The 27038-nt window shown below is 41.7% G+C and overlaps 1 protein-coding gene across 2 annotated transcripts in view; it reads right to left on the bottom strand.

Moving 5' to 3' along the window:
• The window catches only part of pdlim7 (PDZ and LIM domain 7), a 42449-nt gene that overhangs the window by 9703 nt on the left and 5708 nt on the right, over positions 1 to 27038 (bottom strand). For both annotated transcript variants that reach the window (XM_080035381.1, XM_080035382.1), the window contains exons 3-6: positions 19960 to 20111; positions 13064 to 13091; positions 11978 to 12168; positions 11 to 63 (exon numbers count right to left, since the gene is read on the bottom strand). In XM_080035381.1, the coding sequence (XP_079891507.1) occupies positions 11 to 63; positions 11978 to 12168; positions 13064 to 13091; positions 19960 to 20111 (424 nt within the window). The remainder of the gene's footprint in view (positions 1 to 10; positions 64 to 11977; positions 12169 to 13063; positions 13092 to 19959; positions 20112 to 27038) is intronic.

Genomic DNA, 27038 nt, shown 5'->3' with positions numbered 1-27038 from the left:
ACACACTCACCATCTGGTTTGTCTGCTGCCTGGGCTTTGGCTGGGGAGGGAGTCGGCTCAAGGCTAGGGGGGGGAGAGAAAATGAATAATTACAAAAAGGTACATACGGATAGACACAGACAGACACCATATATTATATACACACACACACACACACCCATAGATTGTATATAAAAGACACAAACACACCCACACAGACAGAAACACCTTCCAGTAACCATAGTGACTACTCAATGAACGTCATGCTTAATGATCATAAGCATCATCATTATTAATATACTAATATCTACATATAATCAGTATCAAGAGGATTGTATGTATCTCACCTGGTGTAGCAAAACAATCTGCTTTAGTGTGAAAGACTCGGGTGAATGTTTATGACAAAACAATGTAATGTCATTGTCACTGATGACTAGAAGTCATTGTGAGGAAAAAATGGTACATGGACTGTACTTATAAAGCATTCACCCACACACACGTACACAATTCTTTATCTACTTCGCCACAGCCACCGCACACATCAATAATTAAAATCATTCAAAATGATCAATGCTGAACCACAGACAATACACAAACAGATACCGTGTTGTGCGTTCCGTAGAGACATGTTTTCTGTGCTCAAAATTGATCAAAAAACGCTGCTCTAATGAGAACATCCGGGATTGATTGACGTCACTCGCAGTAAAGTTGGGAGAAAGAGACACTCGTACACGTTATGTTGTCAGGTTTAGGTAGAGAGAAGAGTCTGCAGAGCTTCAAGCCGCCGCAGCATGTGTGGAAATAAAGAGTCCTTTCTACTTTTCAAAGTCTCTCGTTTCCCCGCAGCAAAGTGTCACTATATTCAGAAAAACCTTTTAAAACCCAGAGAGGGGGGGGAAAACAACTTCTGAGCCCCAGACAGTGAGCTCTGGAGACGTCTCATCCACGAGAGGGGGAAAAAATATAACACTGCCTCAAGGCTTCTACCATGTTTACATCATCAACTGTGCCATCTATCCTGCGCTAATGAAAAGTGATGAAATTATTTCTCACTTGCTAAAGGAGGGGGAACAATGTGGATAAAATTAGCCTGCAACAGACTTGTTTCAAAGCAGTAGAATGTATCACGGTGAGAAGTCTGCCTATCACGTAGGCTGGTAGGGGTAATTAAGCCAAACAACTAAACACAACAAGTTACAGAAGCATCAGGAGTGACGAGGCTTACATGTGGGAGCCGTCTAGCGTGAAAACCAAGCGGCGTATCTATCCTCTGATGAATAATGAAAAGGAACATGAAATCACTCTGCAATAGCAAAAAAGATGGATAGCACGGCTGGTGACAGAGAGGAAGTTACATCTCTCTTAATTCAAAAGGCGAGAGGCAACGACATTGTTTTTTTTTTTTCCAAGCACTGGTCAATTTTGAGATTGTCTCTTGTGCTTCCATAACATGTCTTCTGGCATGCTAGTATAAGTCAAAGGTCAAGTTTATTTGATTAAACCTTGTCTGTTTGCATCTGTATATTCATCCTTTATAACCATCGTTAACCAAAAATGCATTTTTAAGAGCTAAATAAAAGGCTGTATCCAAAATATGTTCTTGGACATTAATATGTTGTAAAATGAAATAAAAAAATTTCTCTGGCTTTATCCAACATATAGATGTTTGTTTTTTAAAGGAGATGCAGATGTTTGCATCATGTGTTATATATTGCCAAAGGGGGAAGGCCAGAGGAGGAGGATCTCTGGTGGCGCGGGTCAAGCAAAGGACATAACTAACACCTTTCAGCCTGTTTGACATGCAGACCCTGGATCAGCCGTCTGCACACAGGGCCAGCACACCTTCAGGGACCCCACCTTACACCTCAACACAACAACACCCCGGTCAACACAGCATCCCCCCTGCTATACACTATCTCTGCCATGCTGCCGTACATGACAACAAGGCCATGGCACTGACTCATCACAACCCCACTAGAGGCTTGTGTCAGCTGCTCCTCAGTCTGGTGAACGGTGCAGGTGCAAATTGGAGAACGTTCTCTATTTCTACCGCGGCTTATTCCCACTCCGGAGCAGATTTTTCTTGACACATTCATTGCTTTAACTCTCCCCTTGGTGGGAGGCTCAGTATGAGGCAGGTGCACAAGATTGTTGTGGACATGCTACCGAGCATTTCCTTGACATTCCCTGTTTACTTCAGATTTCAGATTTGTATTTTTTGCTCAGTTTTTTTTTTTCTCTGAGTATTTTTCTCCCTGGGGCATTGCATGGGCCTGAGCAGCGTTGGTAGACAGAGGAGTGTGTTGGCTCAGTATTTGGCAGAGGAAGGAGCAGGGTTTGATTCCAGACGGAGCAGGAAGCAGCTGACATGTGTCACCCCCGCACGCTGAGGAAGGTAAAAGGTGTTACACTCTGGGAGGAGGCCTCCACAAAATGTGACAAAGTGACAAGATGCCAAACAACAGCGGCGCAGAGGGCAAGGGAGAGAGAGAGGCTCTTTTGATGCAGGGAACAAGCTCGTTCTGGCATGACCCGTATTATTTACATATCGTGGCATATGTCTTTGATTGACACTATCCATGTTCCTGCTCCAATAGTGGCATGTCTCCACATAGATTGAGATGTTGACTCCGTCTCATTTGAGACATTTGACATTGAGTGTGTGACGAGGCCTGCCTGCTGTCTGGAAAGACTTCATGATGCAAACCACATTCCAGCTACTTTGGCCTAGTTTAGTTTTACTCACTTTATATAGTTACTTGACAAATAGTTACTATACACTCACCGGCCACTTTATTAGGTACACCTGTTCAATGGCTTATAAAAACAAAGAGCTAAACAGCCAATGACATGGCAGCAATGTAATGCATTTAGACGTAGTCAAGACAATGTACTGAAGTCAAACCGAGCATCAGAATGGGGAAGAATGGGGAAGAAAGGGGGTTTAGGTGACTTTGAACATGGCGTGGTTGATGGTGCACGGCAGGATGGATCCATACTTTCATGTTGTTTACGCCAAATTCTGAACCTGCCATCTGAATGTCGCAACTGAAATCGAGACTCATCAGACCAGGCATGATTTTTCAATCTTCTATTGTCCAATATTGGTGATGCTGTGAGAATTGTAGCCTCAGCTTCTTGTTTTTAGCTGACAGGAGTGGCACCCGGTGGGGTCTTCTGTTGCTGTAGCCCATCTGCTTCAAGATTGGTCGTGTTTTGCGTTCAGAGATGGTATTCTGCATACCCTGGTTGTAACAAGTGGTTATTTGAGTTACTGTTGCCTTTCTATCATCTCGAACCAGTATGCCCATCCTCCTCTGACCTCTGACTTCACAACAAGGCATTTTACGTCCACACAAATGCCGCTCACTGGGTATTTTTTATTTTTCGGACCATTCTCTGTAAACCCTACAGATGGTTAGGAGTGGAAATCCCAGTAGATCAGCAGTTTCTGAAATACTCATACCAGCCCACCTGGCACCCTCAACATTGCCATGTTCAAAGTCACTTAAAACCCCCTTCTTCCCCATTCTGTTGCTCGGTTTTAACTTCAATAAGTTGTCCCGTCCAGGTCTACATGCCTAAATGCATTGAGTTGCTGCCATGTGATTGGCTGATTAGTTATATGTGTTAACAAGAAAATGAACCGCTGTACCTAATAAAGTGGCCAGTAAGTGTATATTATGTTATTAAATGATGATTGGTTGTATTTAAAATAATAAAACCATAGCCTTAATTTGGATTTTCTAGTTTTAACCTAACTTGTCTTTAAACTAAGAACCATAGGTAGCTTCTTGCTGCCACATAGCAGCTTCTCATTCCCATGTCACTGTCACAGTCCCGCCATTTGCCTATCTCACTTCTGAACTAACAACCGCACCACAATATACTGCTGGACAATAAAGGCAAGAGGACATTTTGTGTCTTGACCACAGACAAGGTTAGTGAGTAGTTTCAGATTGTCCTGTCCCTTAAAGTTATTTATTTTTATACATTTAAAATCAGGAAAATACCTGGTGCAGCACCATGGAAACACAAGTTACATTAGTTTCTTTAAAACGTGTTCACAACTTGTCATTAGAGTTTTTCTCTGTTAATGAGGATTTTTATATATACTATCTATGCTTTTTACTCACTCAAATACAGTACTTGGATATTTGTATCTCAGGCATGTGCAACAGACTAAAGGTTGGATATCTTCACTGTTCACCTCTGCACTTTATAATCGTGTGTGTGTGTGTGTGTGTGTGTGTGTGTGTGTGTGTCCATGTGTTGTTTCTATGCACGACTGCACAACAATTTCCTCTGCTAGGCATTAAAAGCCGACTTGAACCCTGATCTCTGAGACGGCATCCCATTAACGCACAATACTGGAGGAAACATCTGCTTGCACATAATTATGTTCTGCCGAGTGCAGCAGCTATGTAAAGAAGATAGTTGTGACACAAAAGACAGGGCGGCCATGTTTTTGCAGTGAACTAACAAGAAGAAAGGGAAACACAGAAGAAAAGGACAGAGAAGTGAAGAGTTGTTGGTTTTTTTTCAGACGTTTTATAGTTTTTGATGACAGCAGAAAAAAAAATTAAAGTACAGATGTATTCTTCCTTTTCTTTTCTTAATAGTAGAAGTCTAGAAAGGAGATGAGGGGATCAGAAATGAAAACTCTAAAGGGATGGAGAACTGGAGCAGAAAGAGGGAGAGAAAGAGAGATAGAGAGAGACAGACAGATCAAAGGAGGGTCTGAACTTCACAATCAACAGAAGAATACAGAAACAGAAAGGCACCCCCCCACCCTCCCCTCCCCTCCCCACCAGTTTACTCCGAGTAACGCAGTGTGAAATGAAGAAAAGTCGGGGCTACAGACACAATGGTCCACAGTGTGTTGTCAACAATCATCAAGTCAGAGAAACTCAAAGGGAGATCTTACACTTTTCTTAGGCTCAGTTTGCAAGGTTCCGCTTTGGGGCTTTTTTTTTGTCATCTAGGTTATGTGTGTGTGTGTGTTCCTTTCTTGTTTTTTTTGCTACGCTTTTTCTTTATTTTTTAATCCCCTACCCACCAAACTTTCTTTTTAATTTTCACTCCATATCTGCATCAGATAGGTGAAATTTGCCATTGGACTTGGGTTGGGCTATCTTGGTTCGTCTTTGTCACGTAGTAGGGGGCTTGTGAGCGGCCGTGGCGGGCTCCGGTCCGGGCTCTGCGTCCCCCCCCGCCCTGCCACCACCACCATAGCGCTTTAGGATGTGCCCAAGGATTTGATATTGAGGGAGCGGGCGGAGCGGTCGTGGTGCCAGTCCCTCAGACGAGCGTAGCGGGGACTCTGAATCTCAGTCAGGAACTTTTCCCTGACAGGACGGAGCCGCAGCAGAGAGAGAGAGATGAAAGACAGGAAGGAAGCAGAGCGGAGGTGAAGGAAGGAAACACAATGATAAGGGGGAAAAAGAACAGAGCAAAAAAGTGGAGTAAAGTGCACAAAGAGGTTGCAGAGAAATAAAACTAGTGAAAAAGCATAGTCATAATAAGTATACGATTTTAAAAAGGAAAATACTAAAAAGGAATAGTTGGACATTTTCGAGAGATATGCGTTTTTCACTTGGTAAGAATTAAGAAAAGATTGATTCTGATATCTGTGTGTTAAAGCTATAGCGCGTAACTTTTTTAATATAAATCAATCAATGCAGGTTATTTTCAAGCCGTCGCCAAATGAGTTGACACAAAGTTGATAAAGCCTATTAGCTCCACAGCACTCTCTGTATTTCACAGTATGTCAATGTTTACCAACTGGTGTCGACTGGCATATTGTCTAGAGCACAGACATGAGAGTGCTATATCTATCTTCACATCTAACTGCCAAAGCAAACAAGCATATTCCCCCCACTGAATAAAGTGCTCCTTAAAATAGTTCAATTGTGCCATGAAGCAGAGTATTGCCCTGGTACAAAGGGTGCCTATGTCACACCACACATGCCATTGTTTAAAGCAGGAACATTCCAAAATAAGGACATCCGGCTAAAAAGGTTAGATTTAATGTTCAGATAATGTTTCTAATAGTTGACCAAAAGTGAAGCTACCAACACACAAATGCACAAACACTGGGAGCGAGGATGCAGACGTGCTCAGATCAACCTCACTCTTTGTTTTCTTTGTTTTACCTGGACCTCTTCATGACTTCATCATCTGGGTCCTGCACTGAGAGATCCAAGAGAGACACACATCAGCACGCCTTACCAACAAATTCATAACACACTTACTGTACAGTTTGCTTTTTCGACAGACACATAGTGACACGATTAGTGATGTATAGCGTGTTGTAATAAAACAACATGTGGCTGAGCAGTCCACTTTTCACACTGGTTACAGTAGGTGAAGTATCAGGTGCAGTTGAAGCCAGCAGCCGGCTGACAGGTGAGGCCTTTTCTCAGCTGAGGCAAATGGACACCTGTCCTGTGTCACTCACTCTGCTGTCACTCTCACTGTGAGTCGCTGTGATGGGAACTCATGGGATCGATGGTTCAGACACAGACCTCCACATCCTACTCATCTCAGCTATCAGAGAGCCACACAATATCAGTATGGGGTCCAATATGGCTGCAATCTACCTATTGGATATGGGACTGACAACTCCGATCCAAGCACCGATTCAAATGTCATATCCTGTTAAATTAATTATGAAAGAAATATAATTTTTTGAAGACCATAGCTATGTGACATTCCACACCTTAACACAATTATTTTGCAATTAAAAAGTGTATTTCTGTATTCAAACTGTTCAAAGCAGATAAACCTTTATTTGTTTTTGTATATTTTTTCCTCTGTTAAAATTTGAATTGCTGTGCTTCTTAAGCCTTCCTAACTTCACATAGGTTATCTGTTATCCGTCATATCAGACAGTATCGTTATTGGCCGATATCCAGAACCCAGATATGGGAATGGGGATGGTACTGTTATATAGTGGCTGGGTGCATCTCTCTCTCTCTCTCTGGCCCCGCTGCCTGACTTACTGAAGTCGGTGCCTGTGAGCTGGGCCAGGATTCTGAAGGAGCGGGACTGGGTGGTGCCGGTGCGTGGCTGCCAGTCCTCCGTGTCCTCGATCATCCTCCTCTTGCTGCGGTCGTTGGGGATAAAACAGGGCAGCTGGTCCACCCTTAGACCGTGCCTACACACACACACACACAGCCAGCAGCCCGTTAACACAAGCCCGTATGGGGTGGGGGGGGGGGACTATACTCACTCACTCAAAACCAAGCAAGCTAATCAGGTGACCTTGAGAAATGAAGGACATCCTGCAAAAATACTTAATGCAACACTTAATGCTCAGCAGTATAGTCACGCAGTAGGTGAGCTAATGGAAAGCCATTACTAAGATTCCTCACGGGTACACTTTAAACATCTCATAAAATGGACATTACCACATTAGCGATGGTATTCATAATTATCATTAGAGTCAATGGGAGAAAAAAAAACTGTCAGACTACAGCACCTGGAGAGATTTTTTACTCCATATTTATCTTTTAATTTAATAAAACAACTAAAGAGCGTTTTTCATCTCAAAACATACTGTATGGCTTGAACACAGTGCAAGGTCGATTGCGGCATGCAGAGGATGGAGGGATGAAAGAGAGGATGAAAGAGGATGGAAGATGAATGGTTAAATGGTCTTCTCTCTGTTTCTACTGTTTATCTATAGCCTGGGCCATATTAAAACTACTAAAGCTGAACAAACCAGCCCGCATGCAGCTGCCCCTTACTTGGACTGTTGGTACATTTCATCATAGTAAGTTGCTTCACCCCTGTAGAACAGACCAGAGATGAAAAGAAGAGAGGTTACATGAAGGTATTAGAGAAAAGACAGAGGAGAAATAGTGAGAGATTATTTTATGATGAGTAAAGAAGATATTTCAGACATTCTTCAGTATAAAGAATGGCAGGTGGGCTACAGTTCAGGTAACTAGTGAATTAGATGGGAAATGGTTGCACACTAGTAGTAATAGAAAGTTTAGAATAGAGAAACAAGCAAACATTCATTTGTTTTGGACTGTGAAGGGAAGAAAAAAAGAAATACTGACTTGTCAAGAGTTTCCATCTGCAGCGTTAACAAGAGGAGGAGAGGAAAAGAGAAAGAAAGAGAGAAACAGATCAGAGACCAGCACAGAGTTAAACAGAAGGGAAGAAGCCTGGAACACATCAATATGTGGCAGAGGGGGTTGTACTCAACAAATTAAAAGTGTTCAGGGATGCAGAAAAAAACATGCAAGTAGTGACACGTGACATGCTGTTATAGTCAGCACAGGGCTATGGGGAAGAGAAAGACGCCATTGTTTGTCTGTCAGTTCATCTATTGTGAGCCTGACCCAAAATGACTGCACGCCCACCAACTCAACCATGTGGGCCCAAGCTTAAACCATTTGCCAAAAAAACTCAACAAAACTCAAATCAAATTTGCCTCGTCTCTATGAAGGCGGTTAGTAGAAATGTTTCCAGTTCTCTGATACCCCGTCAACAACAATAAAATGCCAAATCAATGACTCATCGTGATGTCATCGTCTGTACAAACAACAACAACAACACACTAAACCTGTTTCAGCTCCACAGGCCGAGACACATTAAGACATAATGCCGTTTGCGTCGAACCGGCAGAAAAATCCAACATTGTCTTCATGGAAAGTGGGCTGACAGACAGTCATTTGCTCAGCTTTCTGGTCTGTGCACGATCCATTGAAACTCATTAACTATGTCGGAAAATTCGGGAGATACCAATCAAATCGTACTATATGATATGGGGCGGCCGTAACCGGATTGCGACAGTGTTGGGCATTTGCCGTCGAAGTGGTGGTAGTAAACAACAAAGACGTTTGCAGATATGTGTTGAAAGGCTTTGGCCTCAACACTTAACGATTTGGAAGACGGCGCTCAAATCTTTCATTAGCAAGAAAGATTAATTTAAAGGCCTACTTCACTGGTTTGAATATGAAGGTGTATTGAATTCTGAGATCCTATGTAGTATAAATGTGCAAAAAAAATTGAAATCGGTTCATCCTAGCCTGAGAAAAGGCAGAAAGAGTGTTTTTTTTAACCCTATATTTCTCTTTCTCGTGACATCACAGAAAGAGAAATATTGGGTTAAAAAAAACGTACTTTGTAAATATTACTGTGATGTCACAGTAAAATACATCACAGTAATATTTACAAAGAAAGTTTTTTTCTAACCCTATATTTCTCTTTCTGTGATGTCACGAGAAAGAGAAATATAGGGTTAAAAAAAACACTCTTTCTGCCTTTTCTCAGGCTAGGATGAACCGATTTCAATTTTTTTCGCACATTTATACTACATAGGATCTCAGAATTCAATACACCTTCATATTCAAACCGGTGAAGTAGGCCTTTAATGTTTTGCCAACAGGCAAAGGTTTAATTTACCATTTAACCTGAATACATCACCTTGTTTAGTGCTCTGATTGGTCGTAGTGCTATCCAAACGCTTTCAGTGGTATTTGAAATGCATGCGTTGGTGCCGTCCCTTGAGTTGGGAAGGTCTATTGATCATGGCCAGACCCTATATCTTTCTAGATATGGGTCTGGATTTCCAGGCTAATGTTCAGGAACCATTTCATATGCGTTTTGATCCGTCCTGGGAATTCTTGTAAAAATCTGAAAACGGAACTGTAAAATTAAAAACCGGAGAAGACTGACATTTATTTGATTTAATTGCCGCCGCAAGAGTTTGCTCATTGGAAAGTTGGCTGCATGCATTTTAATTCACAGCAGCATTATAACCAGCTTCCAAGCAATATGATTTGAAACCAAGATGCCGTTTTATTTTCTATATCATTTCACAACAACAAGATCAGAAGCTATAATGAAGAAAGTTTCCAAAAGCCAGACTGGAGATTCACTTTCCCACACAGATACATTTTTATTACTAGAGGGAATGAGGAGTACTCTATCTTGGAAGTGGTGAAAGACCAAGATCACTTTAACTTCTGTCGCATAAAATAAAAATCATTCATACATTTAGTTAATAGACCAGGTTCACATTACCACTCTGATGTGACAGATCACAAGCCTTATGGCCAAATCATTCCTGTGTGTGGTCAGAGTGGAGAGAAAATGTTTTAAGCTTAATGGATGACTATAGGTTTAGTTTTTTAGAGTTACTGACCAAGCGAGTGCCTAACAAACACTGTGGGCAGTCTGCCACGGACAAAGTCATCTGCTACTGCTGGTGAAATGAAAAAGTGAGAAATTGTATTTAACTATTATATCATATTTGAATGGTATACATTCTCACTTACGAAGAGCTCAGATTCTGAGAAGGTTCTACAGTACTTTCATATTGGAAATCAATTCTGCAATTTCTTTCCAGCGTCTACTGACCAGAGATGCAAGAAACCTATGTTAGATATTAAACGTTCCTAAATGCATGTGTATATTATTTCATACCATGGTCTGGCTGAATACTCTTTTCTCATTGGCTGGCAGGTCTGCGTCAAAGCCATGTGACACTTTAGTATTTCTACTAATGTGTAATCACCTGGAAATGACTCTGCTAACCGTTGTAAGGCACAGCGTGGAGGTGAAGAATGAAATATAAATGCACACTTAGGTCTTTTTCTAACAGTCATTCATTGCTGTCCTGCAGGTGGTGCTGTTTAGTAAGTATTAGAACTAATGAGGCTACATGAAGACAGGCCAGGCATGATGAGACACACCAGCTTCTTGATGGTGGTACTGCTGATGACCTATTTTACATGGGCCTACAGTCTATGTGACACATTGAGTAATTAGTAACACCATCAAAACATTAACATTCCCATTAGCCTTTGCAATCGCCTCATTTTGCCGCTAAAGTATGTTTACTGTTGCCCTAGTAACAAGTTGGTTAGCGGAACAATTTTGATACAATTGCACCAATAATGGAAACGTAGGAAAACACAGAAAATGTGTGTTTGTTAAAGCGGCTGTGATACAATTATGTCATATCGTGACCATGGTATAACCATCGGGTGGTTTAACTCCCCTACTTTGTGCCTTACTCTGTGACTATCCCTTACTTGTTTGACGCATTGATACTTAACTTAAAAGTCCTACTTCTAAGTATTTGTGTCTTTCACTCTCTCTCACTCCAACACACACACACACACACACACACACACACACACACACACACACACACACACACACACACACACACACACACACACACACACACACACACACACACACACACACACACACACACACTAAATATGCTCGTAACAAAAGAGTAGGGGGATAACAATTTCCTATACTGTATATACACAAAAATAAATCAAAAGCAAAACACAGTAAAAAAAATAAAGCGCTTTTTAAGGTGAAACTATGACTCCATATTGAAACCTCCTGCACTTATCTCTGTAACAGTGTTGTCATCCGATAAATCCCAGTGCAGAGGAGTAGTTCCAGCTGGAGACAGCATACTTATATTGCACATGTCAGCTATGATAACAAAGGGTTTGGCTTTCCTCAGTATGATAAAGGCCTACGCCATCACTTGGCTGTGTTTTGACGTGTGGCTGACAGCCTCCTCCTTTCCCCCCTAAATTAACCTGAGGCCCGAGTGAGTCCATCATGACACAACCTGTAATATCAGATCATCTCAGCTGCTCTGTTCAGCGATAGCACAAGTTCATAGAGAAGTCATTGTACCCTTGCAGTCTTGTTTGGCTAAATTATTAACACATGAGCTTAGTAATTAAGTTGATGTCTTAGCCGTGAGTCAGCATACATTTGGTTTGTTTGTCTGTTCTTGGAGAAGAAAAAAAACATGACATCATTTTGTCAATATGCTGAAGTCAATTCTTCCCATAATGCAGTTTGGGGAAAAATCCTGAAGGAGTTCCTGTCTCCTTAGTGTAAGAAGCAGAATAATGAGACGGCATAAAACACCATTAAAAGCACATTAGTCACCTTATGCTTTTTCCAAAGGGGAATTACTCCTGCTTCCATATTCACCTACCCATTCTGAGGCTGCTGCACAGTGGCTCGGCCCTGGGAGCTGGGAGTGTTAAGTTTGGGCGTGTAGGCCACAGATTTAATGGCAGGTCCTGAGTTGGCACTAGCACCACCTGCTGTAAATGGCTTGGCCATCTTGTTAATGGTCGTGCTGGGGGCAAAGGAGTACTTTGGCAGGACAGAAGCCGGGGCGTCCTGTGGGAGGGAGGGTTGATGGGGAGAGGGAGACACAATGCAACACGGCACACCACAACATGCAGTTAGACATTTCTTTCTGACACACATTTTTAAAAAAAAACTTTATTCTGCTGTTGCACAATCCCAAAGCTGTGTGTTAAGAAAAGCCCTTATATCTGCTCAGAGGGAAAAAAATGATTATTCCGGGACTGAAGGAGCTGCAAGCCTTGTCGGGAGCTCTGCAGGCTTCTTTCTCCACACACACACTGAAGAAGTAGTGCTTAAGAAGTGTGCACACAGCAGACACTTGATTTGCATTGGCAGTCTGCCACCGAACCGGCCAAACAGTAATCTGCTACTGCTGGTACAAAATGAGAAAAAGGCTCAAAGTGAGAAATTGTCATGTTTGACTTGCATGTCTTACTAACGAGATTTCTCACTGAGCGTAAGGCCCGGGCTAAAGGAACATTGACTTTGTGAAAGTATTGTGTTGCCGCTGCCTCACTAGAAAACAGCACGGAGCAGCGCATGACACCATTGTGCAATTTTAAAACTGTAATCAGATGGGTGAGTGGCTCTCAAAGGGTGTGAGTGTGAGAGACTTGATGCATCGGTGTAGCTATGGTATGAGGGATTGTGCAAGGCATCACAAAGTTAAACCACAGGAACAACATACAAGTTCAATTCTCAAGCCTCCAACAAACAGATGATTGTGTTTGTTTAACCTTAAGTGACATAACACACTGCCTATGGGCCAATAGTGAGCAACCATTGAAGCAACTTTTCCAATCCAATCAATGTCACACTGTGTAGGGCCAGTAGCAGAGCAGCATGCCAAAGCATCCAAGGTGAGTTCAATCAATGCCCCAGACACACACACACACACACACACACACACACACCCCCCCCTTACCTTGTGGTCTGCGCCTGCTTTGAAAGCTCTGTGAAAGAAGAGAAAAGACACGGACTGTTAGGAGCACGTACTACCACCAATCTCTCCGTCACAGATTTGAGCACTGTGTCATGTCCAAAATTGCAAATTGGTCTGCAATGTTTCCGTCAAAGAAAAAGTTGCATTTGAGAACAGGACACAGCAATGTTAAATCTACTACCAGAAGGTGTGTTTTATTTTACACAAACAACATGTTGTACTGTATATTATATGAACGGTTATATAATGAATAGTTCATATGAAAATGAAGTACATCATTCAAGCTGAAAAAAGTTGATTATAATTGATTACAACTAATATTGTAGCAAAGATGTTACTGTAACTATACGATTTCCCTTAAGGGCCGACCTCACCGGTTGGAATATGAAGGTGTATTGAACTCGGAGATCCTATGAAGTATAACCCTACATTTCTCTTTCTATGACATCACAGAAAGAGAAATGTAGGGTGAGACAGTGAGACCATAAAACACTCTTTCTGCCTTTTCTCAGACTAGGATGATCCGATTTCATTTTTTTTTGCACATTTATACTTCCTAGGATCTCCGAGTTCAATACACTTTCATATTCCAACCGGTGAAGTAGGCCTTTAAGGGATGAATAAAGTATATTTCTCCATCCATCCATCCATCCATCCGTCTCTCATTCTTGTACTATTGTTGTTATGTTATTCGATTTTAGATCAATAAAATAAGTCTGGTCACAATGATGCTGGATAACAGTTGTTTTTTTTACAAGATGAGTCTTATTGTTGTCTAGTTTAACCCACTTATCCAAACTTGTTCAATGAGACCAGATTTAGATAAAATGCAATCAAAACGTCCTTTATATAATTACATTATGAAACTACCGTGTAGAATTACTGAAGAGAATGTCTAGCTATTGTATTGAGGTGATGAATAGAGATGACAGTCAGGGCATAATTAGCCTTTTCAGTTTTTATATCCAAACATGTGGTTTAGATCATTGGACTTGTTTTGCTTTTGTTTGCAACGCCTCACAGACTCCAGTCTAATCTTGTATAAAGCCCAGTCCCCCCCTACGCCGGCATCTCAACAATTAAGCTAATCAGCAAAAGACGGTACAAGCAGTAGAAAATGATAAGGGGGAAAAAAAAAAGAACCAGGCTGTTAAAAAAAACGCTGACATTTTTCTCTGTGGTGCCATTTTTTGAGACAACCAAAACCTCCCTAGTTTGCACACACACACACACACAGTCTTGGGCTGTTGAGGACTGTGTGTGCCACGGTGTTGCACGCTCCTTAACTCTTAATCCCTGGGTTCCCATTACAGCCTTTTGCTGACTGGAGCAACACAGCAGACGGATCATTCAAAGTACCCCCACACATTAAAGCATGGCTTCACATTGCTGCTTTGTGCTCTGAGGATATATTGTCTATAGCAGCAAGTCCCTCAAAAAAGGCTTTCGTTTGACCCCTAATAGAGATAGAACCTGAGTTTGTTCTTCAAGTTGTCCCATTCATGAAATTTATCGTTGACTACTTTTTAGGCTAAATTAGTTTTTGGAGTTATTCTTTTTAGTGCTACCCCAATTCCCCTTAAAGAAGGGCCATATTAGCCATTGTGAATGGGTATGTTTTGGTGCTATAAACTATAATGTGTCCCTAAACTAAAGCTATGTTTAGAGGGCCGTACTTTATTTAATGTTTTGGTAAATTACATTTGAACTCTTTGGTGATGCAGGACAGACACCTGAAAATCTGAGGGCCCCTTCGCTGCTAGACCAACAGCCGTACAGAAACCACCACCACTGACCGTCCCCTGGCCAATGTCTGTATGCTACCAAGTCAAAGGTACAACAGTTAGGGGGCGCTCGTGGTGTAGTGGTTAGAGCCTCCCCCCCCCCCCATAGAGGCTCAGTCCTCAGCGCAGGGGACTCAGGTTAGAATATGGCCAGGGTCGTTCTCTGCATGTCATATTCTCTCTCTCTCTCTCTCTCTCTCTCTCTCTCTCTAAAAAAGCATGAACAATGCCCCAAAAAAAAAAAAAAGTGGTGCAGCCCTGCAGTGTGGCCCTCATTGTTTCAGAGTACACACACACACACACACACGCACACACACAATAATAGACAGAGTTTCCTGTGACAGTGAGGAATGAGTAACGGCTGGTCATGGCCTGCTCACACACTGATAGAGCAATGTAACAGACAGGATGACAACAGGGCGGCGTAGATACAAACGGAGAGGCATACCGCCGTGTCTGTGTCCGTCACACAAGACACATCAATGTGACATTCAGAGTTCTTCTCCTCAACCTTAACCTACAATATGAGGAGTCACACTTAGTGAGGGGTATACAGGAATGAACACAACAGCTGCTAAGGCCAGACACTGCAGGTGACTAGGGTAAAATTTTTAACTTATAGGTATCACCGTTAAAATGACCAGTTGATTACTGATATTAAAATCATTTTTTTATATAAATAAGAAATCGGAAATGTTTGAATAAATATGCACATTTCACAATATCTAACTCATTTGTATCCAAAAAATGTAGATTTTGGATACATGCAGAGTACTAACCTTCAGAATAGTGCTAAGAATGACAGTGGAAAGTTTAGTTGAGAATGAAGTGTTTTAGATGTTTTGGTCCAGAGGTATTGAAAAAAAACTGATGATGAGATAATGGACGTTATAGATGGTTGTACAGGAGAAATATACAGACGTTAACAGACAAAGTATAGTCAAACAAACACCTAAATGTAGTGTGTGGTCCTTTTATTTATACTAGTTTCAAAGAAAAACATCTCAACAATCTCAAAATAGACCAGTTCTTGGAAAGAAAACTATAGGTTTTTGCCTGATGTGTTAAATGAAAGAAATGTGGAGCTGATTAAGGCTCTGTTTGTGGTAACAAGTTGTGTGCATGGAGCACGTTTGACCTGTGCTGAAAGTGAATATGCACGCTGACTCTCTGAGATCATTTCCTGGCTCACTATGGGGGGGTGGGGGGGGGGGGGGGGTCATTCATTGAGCTTGATGCACGCTCGCCTTTCAAACTGATTTTAAGATAAAAGACAGATTTTCAGCCAGAATTTGTTTTTATAAGTATTATATTATCTCCCATGATACTGTAATCAAGCTCGTATATGTCACGGACACACTCTGGAGCACAACCCCTCTCTGGGCCAATCACCAACACAGAGCATGGGGGAAATGGAGATGTTAAAAATCATCTGCTTTCTTTTGAAGCCCAAAAAATCTATTGCCCATATTAATTTATTCTGGATTTTGTTCCCCCATACAAAAAATTGCTTTACTAGAGCCAAAAAGCTTATCGTAAAATAGACAGGAGATGATCATTGGTGTTGAACAAAACGAGTGCACTAAAGCCAACATGAGACCATATATCTGTCATCGGCTGTGCTGTCTGTCCTCCTCTAAAAAGACATAAAGGAAACAGTGGATGGCAGCCAAAGGTAGGGAGAAATAAAACTGACAATGGCTAGTTTCTCTGAGAAAAGCCTCTCGGTGAAAAAGAAATATTTGCTTCTAGTACGATATATTTTATAAGCGGAAACAAGAGATGAGGTGAAGAGAAGAGACTGGGGGATTCCTGGGAAAGGGAGTCAAAAAAATGTGAAGTGTTTACAAAGCTGGGCTTCACGCGGAGATGAGACAATATTGGAGGCAAACCAGAGAGCAAGAGAATGGCTGATGTATCGCAAACATGAAAAACTATTCTTTTGTTAAAGAGACAGTAACACTTTACAATAAGGGTACATTAATTAGCCGTTAGTTAATGCTTAGGTCACGATACCAACTGTTATTACTAAATTAATCCTTGGTTAAGCATTAAGTATTTTTAGAGTTAACTAATGCATAGTTAAGCATTTACTAAGCATAACAGTTAGTTGATGCTTAGTTAACACTTATATAGCATAAACGAAGCAGTAATTAACTGTTAGGTAATACAAACATAATGCTAATTAAGCATTAACTTACACTTAAATAATATTCCCTTATTGTAAAGTGTTACCAAATAGACTGCACAGTACCAACTTTCTGCCTTAAACTTAATACAGCCAGACTCAAAGCCACAGACAGATATGGAATGTAAAAAACCTCGTAACACATTCTCTACGTCATCGTACAACAGCTGGATGGGCTGAAAGAAAAGACCTTAAAGGGAAGGAACTAGACACACAGGTGGGACACATCTGGTTCTAGTCTGATATCTGACTCAACGTGACTCCATCCACCTGCAGAGTGTTGTGTGTGTGTGTGTGTGTGTGTGTGTGTGTGTGTGTGTGTGTGTGTGTGTGTGTGTGTGTGTGTGTGTGTGTGTGTGAGTGTGTGTGTGTGTGTGTACGTACTGACTTTCTCACTTATTTTAGCTCATCATTCATTTTTCCTCCATGACTCTACTACTCTCTCTCTCTCTCACCCTGTCTCTCTCTCTCTCTCTCTCACTCCTTTTAAGGCCTTTAGTAGGTTGCAGTGTGACGTGACCTCTTAATACATTTAACTACAGCAGTGTGTTTTGTTGGGCAGTATGCAAAAACAGGAATCATGGCCCTGTGCTAGCAAACAGTCTGATCCTTTTATCACACCTCAACCAGAAACAGTAACTCTCGCCATTTCCGGCCATAATAGTAACCACCTGAAACAATTAGAACAACTACTGTACATATTACACCTCCATCAACATTTCCCTCTCTTTTAATACTTATCTACTGTTTTAACCTCTCTCCTTCTATTCTTCTTCTCTCTATTTGAGTGTTTCCTCACATTTCAAAAGCAATTCTATTCAAACCTATGTTAAACTAGCTTAACAATCCCTCTTTTCATTTATCTATTCTGTAATGTATTAGAACACAATGTGTGTCAATATTGATGTCACTATTAACTGTGAAATACCCATGTCAACATCTTGTGTATTATCTTGATGTATTTTGTGCCCCTGTAAAGCACTTTGAATGGCCTTGTGTCTGAATTGTGCTATAGAAATAAACTTGCTTTGCCTTATATTAAAATTACAGGTTGCAAAAAAAAGTTGACACATGAACTGGTATGGTATGGGTATGGGCCTACTGGATGTATGTGTGGATATATACATCTATGCTATGGGTGTGCCAACAATATACAGCAAATATTCACTGTTCTCCAAATCTGAAGCTATTAGTTGATGTTCTGGTGGATTTCTTCTGGAGAATCATGAATGGTTTGTGACTGTTTTGACTCTCAGCAGACTAAGTGAACCAAGAGGGGTTAGTCAGCACTTCACATGCTAAGCCTCTTGACAGCAGCAAGGCTCTTTATTATGACTAAACAAGCCAATACCTTCTCCTTTTCTGAAGGTTTAAGCTCATGAATGGTCACATTCAATCTTTCTCTTAATTAAGCCCCTGATGAAACATGTTGGCTTGCCCCTGAGTCTACAGAGATACTTTATCAGTGAGGAATTTTCTGGCAGGAGTTATGTGTGTGTGAGCAGGTAAAGAGTGCTGCCTGTCTGTGTGAAGGTTATCCACTGCTAATTAAAATAACTCTGGCTAAATGAAAAAGATTGATTTTTTTTTTCTCCCTGGCTCACGCTAACCAACAAAGTGTTTAACTCTGAAGAGATAGTTTCTCTCATTTCATTACAAAGCAGGAGGCATAATGTCAGGTAGCGTGGCTTCTCAGAAAAGGTTTTCATGTCAACCAAATAAAGACCAGTGAATTAGCCTGATGACTTTTGGAACACATATCTGCTGCTCAGTTTTAGATTATTCACCACTGTTCTTGCGCCTTTAGGACGATATGGAAAGAATAATACAGTATCACTAAGGCTTAGGCTATAGATACATTACACAGAGCATGTGCCTCCAATAGTGCACTGTCCTCTTACAATGTGGAGGTTTTTAACCTGTTTTTTTTATATGAATCAACATCAAAATACATGTAATGCTTGGTAATAATGCAGACTATTGGAGAACACAACAAACCCTGGAATAGATTTATTTCTACAAGGTTTAATTGTGCAAAACTTTCAAGTGGGTCAGACTCATAACCATAAAGTTATACCCATTTAAAATCTATCATATTGCCTTAACCCTGCCTCCGAGCAAAGTGCTGTGTTATTCTGCAAGGATCACTCAGGAGATGATATGTGCACCTGTCATCTAAATGTGTTTACAATTACCCCAATGCAATTCAATGAGCTCGCCAATTTCTTTTAACTAGGCCACGCTGGCTAGACTTTGGCAAACATTTGTCGGAAAAACAGCATGGGGTAAATAAGGGGAAAACAGCCTATAAACAGACCGCCTCATTATTCGATGGCACAGTACCAGTCCTTTGAAGGTATCTGCAGAAGAGTAATAAAACTGCAGTGTGCAAAGATTTAACATCTACGTAGGTTCAATTGCATCTCTGAGCATACATAACGGTTGGACCAGGAATACAGGAAAAAAATAAAGAACAACTAAAAAATGCAAAATGCAGGATACCATATGGTAATTCAATCCATATCAAAAACCTAGTAAGTAATTTTGTTTAACTTATGAACTAGCTTGTGCTAAATAATAGACAAGAGGATTATAAACATGCAGAAAAATATTTTATATATAGCATTGAGGAGTAGGGCTGTGATTTATGAGAACAATAAAATTCAAAAGGAAATAAAATAATAGATCGTGTGTGATGATAACTTTCATACCGATGTGTTGCACTATCTGCCATAAGAAGGCAAATGTTCAAGGACGTTGAAAAAAGTGTATTTTATCTCGCCCATAGAAGGGGAAAAATAAGACTTTCTATGGTGATTTATGCGGCTAGCTGTGTCTGATGGAAGATAAATCCATATGGAGTGTGTGAGTGATGGTGTGTTTAGTAGTGGCGGGGGATGTCTTACTTGCTGAGGGTGAGTGCGAGGGAGTTTGTTGCTGCTCTGATCTGGTTCTGTGCCTCCACGTGGGTCATGTCCTCTGCATTGGAGTCGTCGATGGACACCACCCAGTCTCCCACGCCCACACCGGCCTGGGCTGCCTTACCGCCCGGGGTCAGCTGGAGAGAAAAGGCACAAGATAAGGGCACAAAGCAGAGGTAGGTGAGGACAGGTTTTATTTTTTTTTTACACAGGAGTTATGTGGATGGAACATGTTCTAAAAGTAGCAAGAGTGCACAAACGCTAACTAAAACAATCAGAGAGATGATAATCCTTTAAAGTAGTGGAGCCAGTGACTCTGGAGAATGCTTGTTGTCGAAATAACTTGTTACACAGTATGTTTGGGTGGCGGATCATAGGGAGATATTCACAGAGTTTGACAAAAAAGTGATTTTGACAAGCACTCCGTCCTCAAGAATTGCTGACTCCACCTTTAATTGGCAAAAAATGAAAATAAAATGTCACTTTTGTTTAGTTATCCTAGTGGGCAAATTGTGTTGAGAAAAAAATAGTTTATTTTCTAAACCAAACAAAGTGCAAAAAAGCACTTGTAAAGGAGTTGTCATTTGGCGACTGCAGCATCCCTTATCTCATCTATATTTCATCAGCTCAAAGAGTAAAGACAGAGAATCGTGGTCGCTTGATTGTTTTTGCTGCAATGTCTGTGTCAACAAACAACAACTAATGATCAACTCAGGGAGTCGGTGTGTCTGGCTCTGACAAGCCAGCTCGAATATTTCACTCAACACTATCGGAAAGAGGCCGCACAGGTCATTATGACGTCATCAGTCATCAGCATGTGATTTAATGCAGATGTGACTTAAGGCTACGAAACCAACCTCTAGAAAGCTGCAGACAGGGAACATGTGTTACAAATAGTCTAGTCATATCATTTACTGGAACAACCCATATACCCCCCGACCCCCCCCCCCCTCCCTAATCCACATAGGTTGACAGGTTTCACTGACAAAAGAATGACATCACCCAGTCGGACTGTCACTCAGACTGCAGACATATTGAGTCAGCGCATAGGGCTGGAGTCTTGTTACAAACAGGAGGAACTTAACATTGTCTATATAGGATGTAATGGTTTCTTCTGCAGTACTAACAAACTGACTAGAGCCTTTCTGTTTAGCATATTATTGCTTTCTAGAGGACATGGCGGAGATGCCAAATCATCTTTAGTAAGGGCTTAGTCAGCTGGCCCCATGCGGCTTAATGAAACTCGAGACTTGTGTCAAATGCTCAGATAAACCGGAGGTACAAAGTCTTCCGCATCAGATAAGTGAGCGGGTGCCAGGATCGTCTGGCAAAAAAAAAAACTCTATTAGGATTACTGTGTGATGCCATGGATCCCTGCAAATGTTAACGCATCAAAAGCTCAGCGGAGTCGGGCGCTTCAATCGATACTTTTCTGCCATGTTCAGCTAAGCTATTGCACTTTGCCTGCTTTGATTTTTGCACATTAAACACAAACACTTTAAGGAGCGGGGAGGGTATTAGGCTCCGTAAAACTGATGACAGCTCAGCATGAAAGATAAAAAAAAAATAAGAAGAACTCTCTGCACCCCACTAAAAAGACAACGCAGAAGGAGACCCGCTTTGGATCAAAAACACGGCAACGCTAAAAATAGGGGAAGACATGGATTCCTCAGAGGCAACCCAAGTCGCAAGTTATTTCTCAGCCAAGTTCGAACATCATTTTAATTGCCTTTGATTTACACTTGCACTGGAAGCAATTACAGGGGTTACAGAACAAGTTCTTTCTCCAGTTTGGAAAGAATTTAAAATTATATATATATTTTTTTTAACAGCTTACACACTGGGGAAACACAACGAGGACATGGACACAAACGATGGTGCCACTGTGGGTCACTACCGCCCCCTTTTCACTATTACACTGGATGGTAGAACATGACAAGCACCTTTTACCCAAAATAAAACCATGATTCATATCCAATGATTGGCTATCCAATCTCAGCCAAGGAAGCATGTCCAACCCTCGACATGTACTGTAGTCGTTTAATTTAATTAGGAAAGGAAGGGCTGTTAAAATGTTACTTTCCAGAACAGTAACAGATACCCATGAGTTTTAAAATATATACAGAAACCCAAGCATTGTATGATATAATATGGTATCTATAATCTATCATATGATATATATAATCTAACCCAGAAATCAGGTGGGATTAAATGTCTATGGAAAGGGCCTTAAAGGAATAGGTTACTTTTTTTTATTTTTAGCTCGTTACATCACTCTTGGGTTCAACACAATGTGACACGAACCATTCTGTTAAACTGTGCGTACACTTTTGAAGAAGAAATAGGCAAAGGTCGCTCATCGTCGCTAGTTAGCTTAGCTCAAATACTGGTAGTCAATGGGAAGTATTAGCCTGTCTCAGCCAACAGTCAGAAGATACACTTTACAACATCACTAAACGCTCCTGTGTGCTTGACACAACAAAAACAGAGAATCAGGGTCGGTTGATTTTTTGCTGCGATGTATGTGTCAACAAACAACGCCTAATGATCAACTCAGGGAGTCAGTGTGTCAACAGGAGCGCTCCTTTGTGTGCGCATGTTGTGCTATATATATTTGTTTGCACGCTGTCATTTTAGAATCAAATACATACCCAAAAGAAAACTGTGCACTACACATGTGCAAAACCATTGAGGGATGTTGTAAAGTTAATCTTCTGACTGTCGGCGGAGGCAGGCTAATACTTCCCATTGACTACCAGTATTTGTGATAAGCTAACTAGTGATGAGCGCCTTTGCCCATGTCTTCATCAAAAATTGCACGTACAGTTAAAGGAATGGTTGCTGACGCCTTGCGTTGAACCAGAGAGTGAGGCAAGAAGCTAAAAATAAGAAATGTTGAACTGTTCCTTTAAGTCATTCTGATATTGATATAACAACATGAGGAATAGACAAGAATTAAAAAGGAAACACAAGGGGTCCCCCAATGGTTTGATGAATATCAAAATGATGAAATTAATATGGTGATGCCGTCACCAGATCGCTGAAGCCATACAGATTGTAGATTCCGTTACGTGCAATGGTGTGTGTGTGTGTGTGTGTGTGTGTGTGTGGAGTTAGTGACGGACGCAGACACCTGTGCTCCTGGCTCAGGTTCAGAGTGCAGCTGCTCCCTCACTTGAGAAGGCAGCAGTTAAAGTTGCTGTGGTCAGACCTTTGCTTGGTAGGGGGCAGATGGAAACCCAATATCCCCCCCAGCAGTTTGTCAATACAGCGAAGGACAGTGGAAAACATGTTCCTGAATGCAACACACCTCACTAAACCTCACAACAGCCAGGGATCTAACGTGAAGTATGATAACATCGTGTAGCGGCCATACCACAACGATCAGCTTTTTGATGAGGCAAATTCCACTCAAACACATTCAGAAATATGACAAGCAGGATCAACTTTGTACAAATATGATTGTGGCTCATTTCACATTAATGCCATGAAGTGTTTGCTACTGAATATATCGACAACTAACGGGGCTAGCCTGACAGTTAGTAGCCTGTTTCAAGGCTTTTTTTTCTGGCAGAGCACAGCAGCGGAGAGGTTTCGGTATGCTATCGGATTTCAAAGCGTTGGCCAACCTTTTCAAAATGCAACGTCTTGAATTCATCTTTCCCCTCGACTGACCCTGCAGGTGGGCCGGGGGGGTTGGGGGGGGGTGGGCCTCACTCTGGGCCGGTTGGGTTTGTTTTTGGTTAAAACTAATAATGCAGCAGAGTGGATCCACAGCTGTAGATATCCCCGGCCGTTGTAACCCTGCACCAGCTCACTTTTATTCTTTCCACGGCTATTTGGGGGCCGAGAGACAGTCTGTCCTTACATCACTCACGCAGCACAGCTGATACAAAGCCATAAATATCCCTCTGAGAAATGGAAAACCTAACCTGCAACTATGTGGTCCCCCCCAGCCCCCCACCCCTCCCAGATGACTGCAGTGCAATTGACTGCAGTGGAACACCTAAGCACTAACTCACCTTAAAACGCTGCTGGACTGATCACAACAGAACACATTCACATCCAACTAGCCGAACAAGCAATGCCCCCTGTGGGCGATCTGTCACTAGGTACTGAATTATTTATTTCCTCCCTCTTAACAAGGCTTCTTTTCCCAGCGTCTCTGTGTGTGTGTGTGTGTGTGTGCGTGTGTGTGTGTGTGTGTGTGTGTGTGTGTGTGTGTGTGTGTGTGTGTGTGTGTGTGTGTGTGTGTGCGTGCGTTTAAGAGTCTACAAATGATAAAGCAACAGATGGTCTTCAAGACACACACACACAGTGAAACAGGAATACATGAAACCATGACACATCCAGCTGTGAGGGAGAGACGGTCACAAATCTCCCCGCTAGCTTATTGACTTTACATCACCTGTAATTTCCCCTGGAACACTTGATTCCAGTGGTCTGACATGTGTGTGTCGATAGAAACCAGATGGTGCTCAGTCTAGGGGCAAGGTTATTGTATCATGAAGGTTTATGGGATGACCATGGTAAGAGATGTGGGGCAGATGGAGAAACTACTCATGAGGAGTTCTAGGGGCCGACCCCGGGGTCTGGGCTAGAGTCAATTGGAGCAGCAATGAAACAGTGTTATACGCTGACATGTTGCTCCCTATGGTTTTATGCCTTTTGGGTTTAAAGTCTGATGTCGGGGCAGACTTGCTGAGGGAGATGTCATTTTTACTGGAGTAGTTTTACGTCTTCTCAAGGTCACTGAGAAATTCAACAGTGGGCTGCTTTTAAAAGGAGGGATCAAATTCACAACGAAACTGTGGATTTCTAGGTTTTCTCATTGGGGAGTGTGGGGGTATGACCAGGGCCTGCTGGATGTTTAACCCATGTTTGACCCATTCTTATGGAGCTGTTGTCCGGGGATAATCCTTTTTTCAACCACTGTAGTTCAAGAAGCCATACTGCCACAGCACAGCAGTACATAACATGACAGCATTAAGTCCTACTGCTGTTGGTCCTACTCATTCTTTGAGAACTTTGGTGTTGCAGGGCTCTAGAGGAACTTTGAAAACACCTGGGTTTGATGGAGACCACAAGGTAATAACAAATAAATAATCCTGCCCCTGTAAACTGGTGTGGTGGGACATTTAAAAAGAGCTGGGCCCCTGACCAGGCAGGAGGTTGAAATGAAACAAACAATCAAACTGCATTGTGGGAATTTTAGGACTACGGATGCACAATGACTAGTCAGTTAAAGGTGTATAAGCCCGCAGCCACACTAGTCATCACCTGTTGTGCTTGGTTTTAGTTTTGACTAGTTTGCTATTATATTAGCAAGAAATCACTGTTTAATCGTTTGGGAAATGAGTCACTCTATACGTGCATCCCTAGGACTGGGTGTTTTGTGTATTCTGACCCATAGTGAGGATGTGTCCGCCTCTGCTGCTTCACATAAACCCTTTAAATACCATTTGAATGCCAAGAACATTACATTCCCAGGCTCAGATAGAAATGTCAGCCCAGCAGTGCCAAACAGAATCCCACCACATGTTGGTTCCGGGGGCTGGGAGGGGGGGCGGGGGGGTCAATAAAGCCAGGTACACTGACACATACGGGCCGGGCTCAGCCTCACCCAAGTCATTAGGAAATGGCTACTGACATTTCAGTTAAACAAAGCCAAGCATCGCCTTCTCATTATTTTTATTTTTCCTTAATGCCGTGGTGAAGGGGCAAGATTTGACTGGCTAGAAGTTTGAACGCAGAATACCAGTAGAAGAAAGGCTAAGAAAACTAGAAAAAGTGGGGATAGTCACTTTGAAAAGGGCCAATTCAAAAGTTATGTAGTACGCGTTATATCAGTTGATAAATGGGCCATGGGTGTGTACATATTATGTTATGACAAAAAAAATATCATCATGTTTCCTTTCACAGTTACTTAATAGTTTGTTTTGGCATGGGTCTCCTTTCCTGTGATCTCACTGGAAAAGTATTCCTGTGAGAATGGAGTTGGTGGGGAGGGGGGAAGGCTCCCTCATCATATGCATGTGAAAAGTGAGTGAGTGTGGAAGACATATTGGACACAGAGAGGAGACACAAAGAGGATTGTCTGTTGGCAGGGACAGGGTGGATACGGGTTTTCAAAAAAATGCCAGGAATGCTGAGAAAGCATGGCTGTCCAGGCTCGCAGACAGGAGGAGGAAGGAAACAAGAGCATGGAAAGCTATACAATAACACACACACAGAAACACACACACACACACACACACATACAGCCAGTTCAAAGATGATAAGAATCTCAATTTAAAAGAATAGCCATTAAAGCGTTAATAATTCAAAATGAAGGAATTGATAATGTCTGGGTCTGGCATCAGTAAGATCAATCTCAAATGACCTTAATAAATCCTGTCCCAACAACACTAATTGTTATCTCTTAAGAAGAACACTTAAACGCATCGATCTTTCAGGAGTTATCACTTTGCCATCTCTTTGCCTTGCAGCCTTCTTTTTTTACTAAAGCTTTTGTCCCGTCACTCCACATGCTCTTCACTGTGTAAATGGCTTTTCACTGACTGACTGCCTAAGGTTGAGAGATACTTATCTCATTGGCTACAATCCAGCTAAGGAAGAAAGACCACCCAACCAAAAGCATCCAATGTTAAGCCTGGCCTGACTTGTTCTTCCTGTTCCTAAGGGATACCGTATATCTTTAAGCTTTATGTGCTCGCGTTGGATTGTTGCAACCCTGTGATTCACTGTCTGGCCTTTTTTATGGCGATAGCGAGGGGAGCCAGCAGAAAAGCTGGAACGTCTTTATAACTCCTAAGGCCTAGTGTGCACTGCTAGAACAAGCCACACAGATAAGGTATCGGATAAGGCTGCAATCTTAGCAATACTGTTTTTGTGTTTGGTTTTTAGCCGAAGGGGAGCATTTAGCAATTTACAGCGATACACAGCAGGCAAAAACGTAATAAAAAAGGTTCAAAAAGTACATTCAGGTGTTTATCGGACTAAACCTTGTCTGTTTGCATCTGTATATCTCTCCTATACAACCATATTTAACGGCCATTATCGCT

This window comes from Ammodytes marinus (assembly GCF_949987685.1).
Source record: "Ammodytes marinus genome assembly, chromosome: 10".
Taxonomy (NCBI): Eukaryota; Metazoa; Chordata; class Actinopteri; order Uranoscopiformes; family Ammodytidae; genus Ammodytes; species Ammodytes marinus.
Note: the sequence above shows the minus strand (reverse complement) of the source record. Positions and strands in the feature narration are given on the sequence as shown.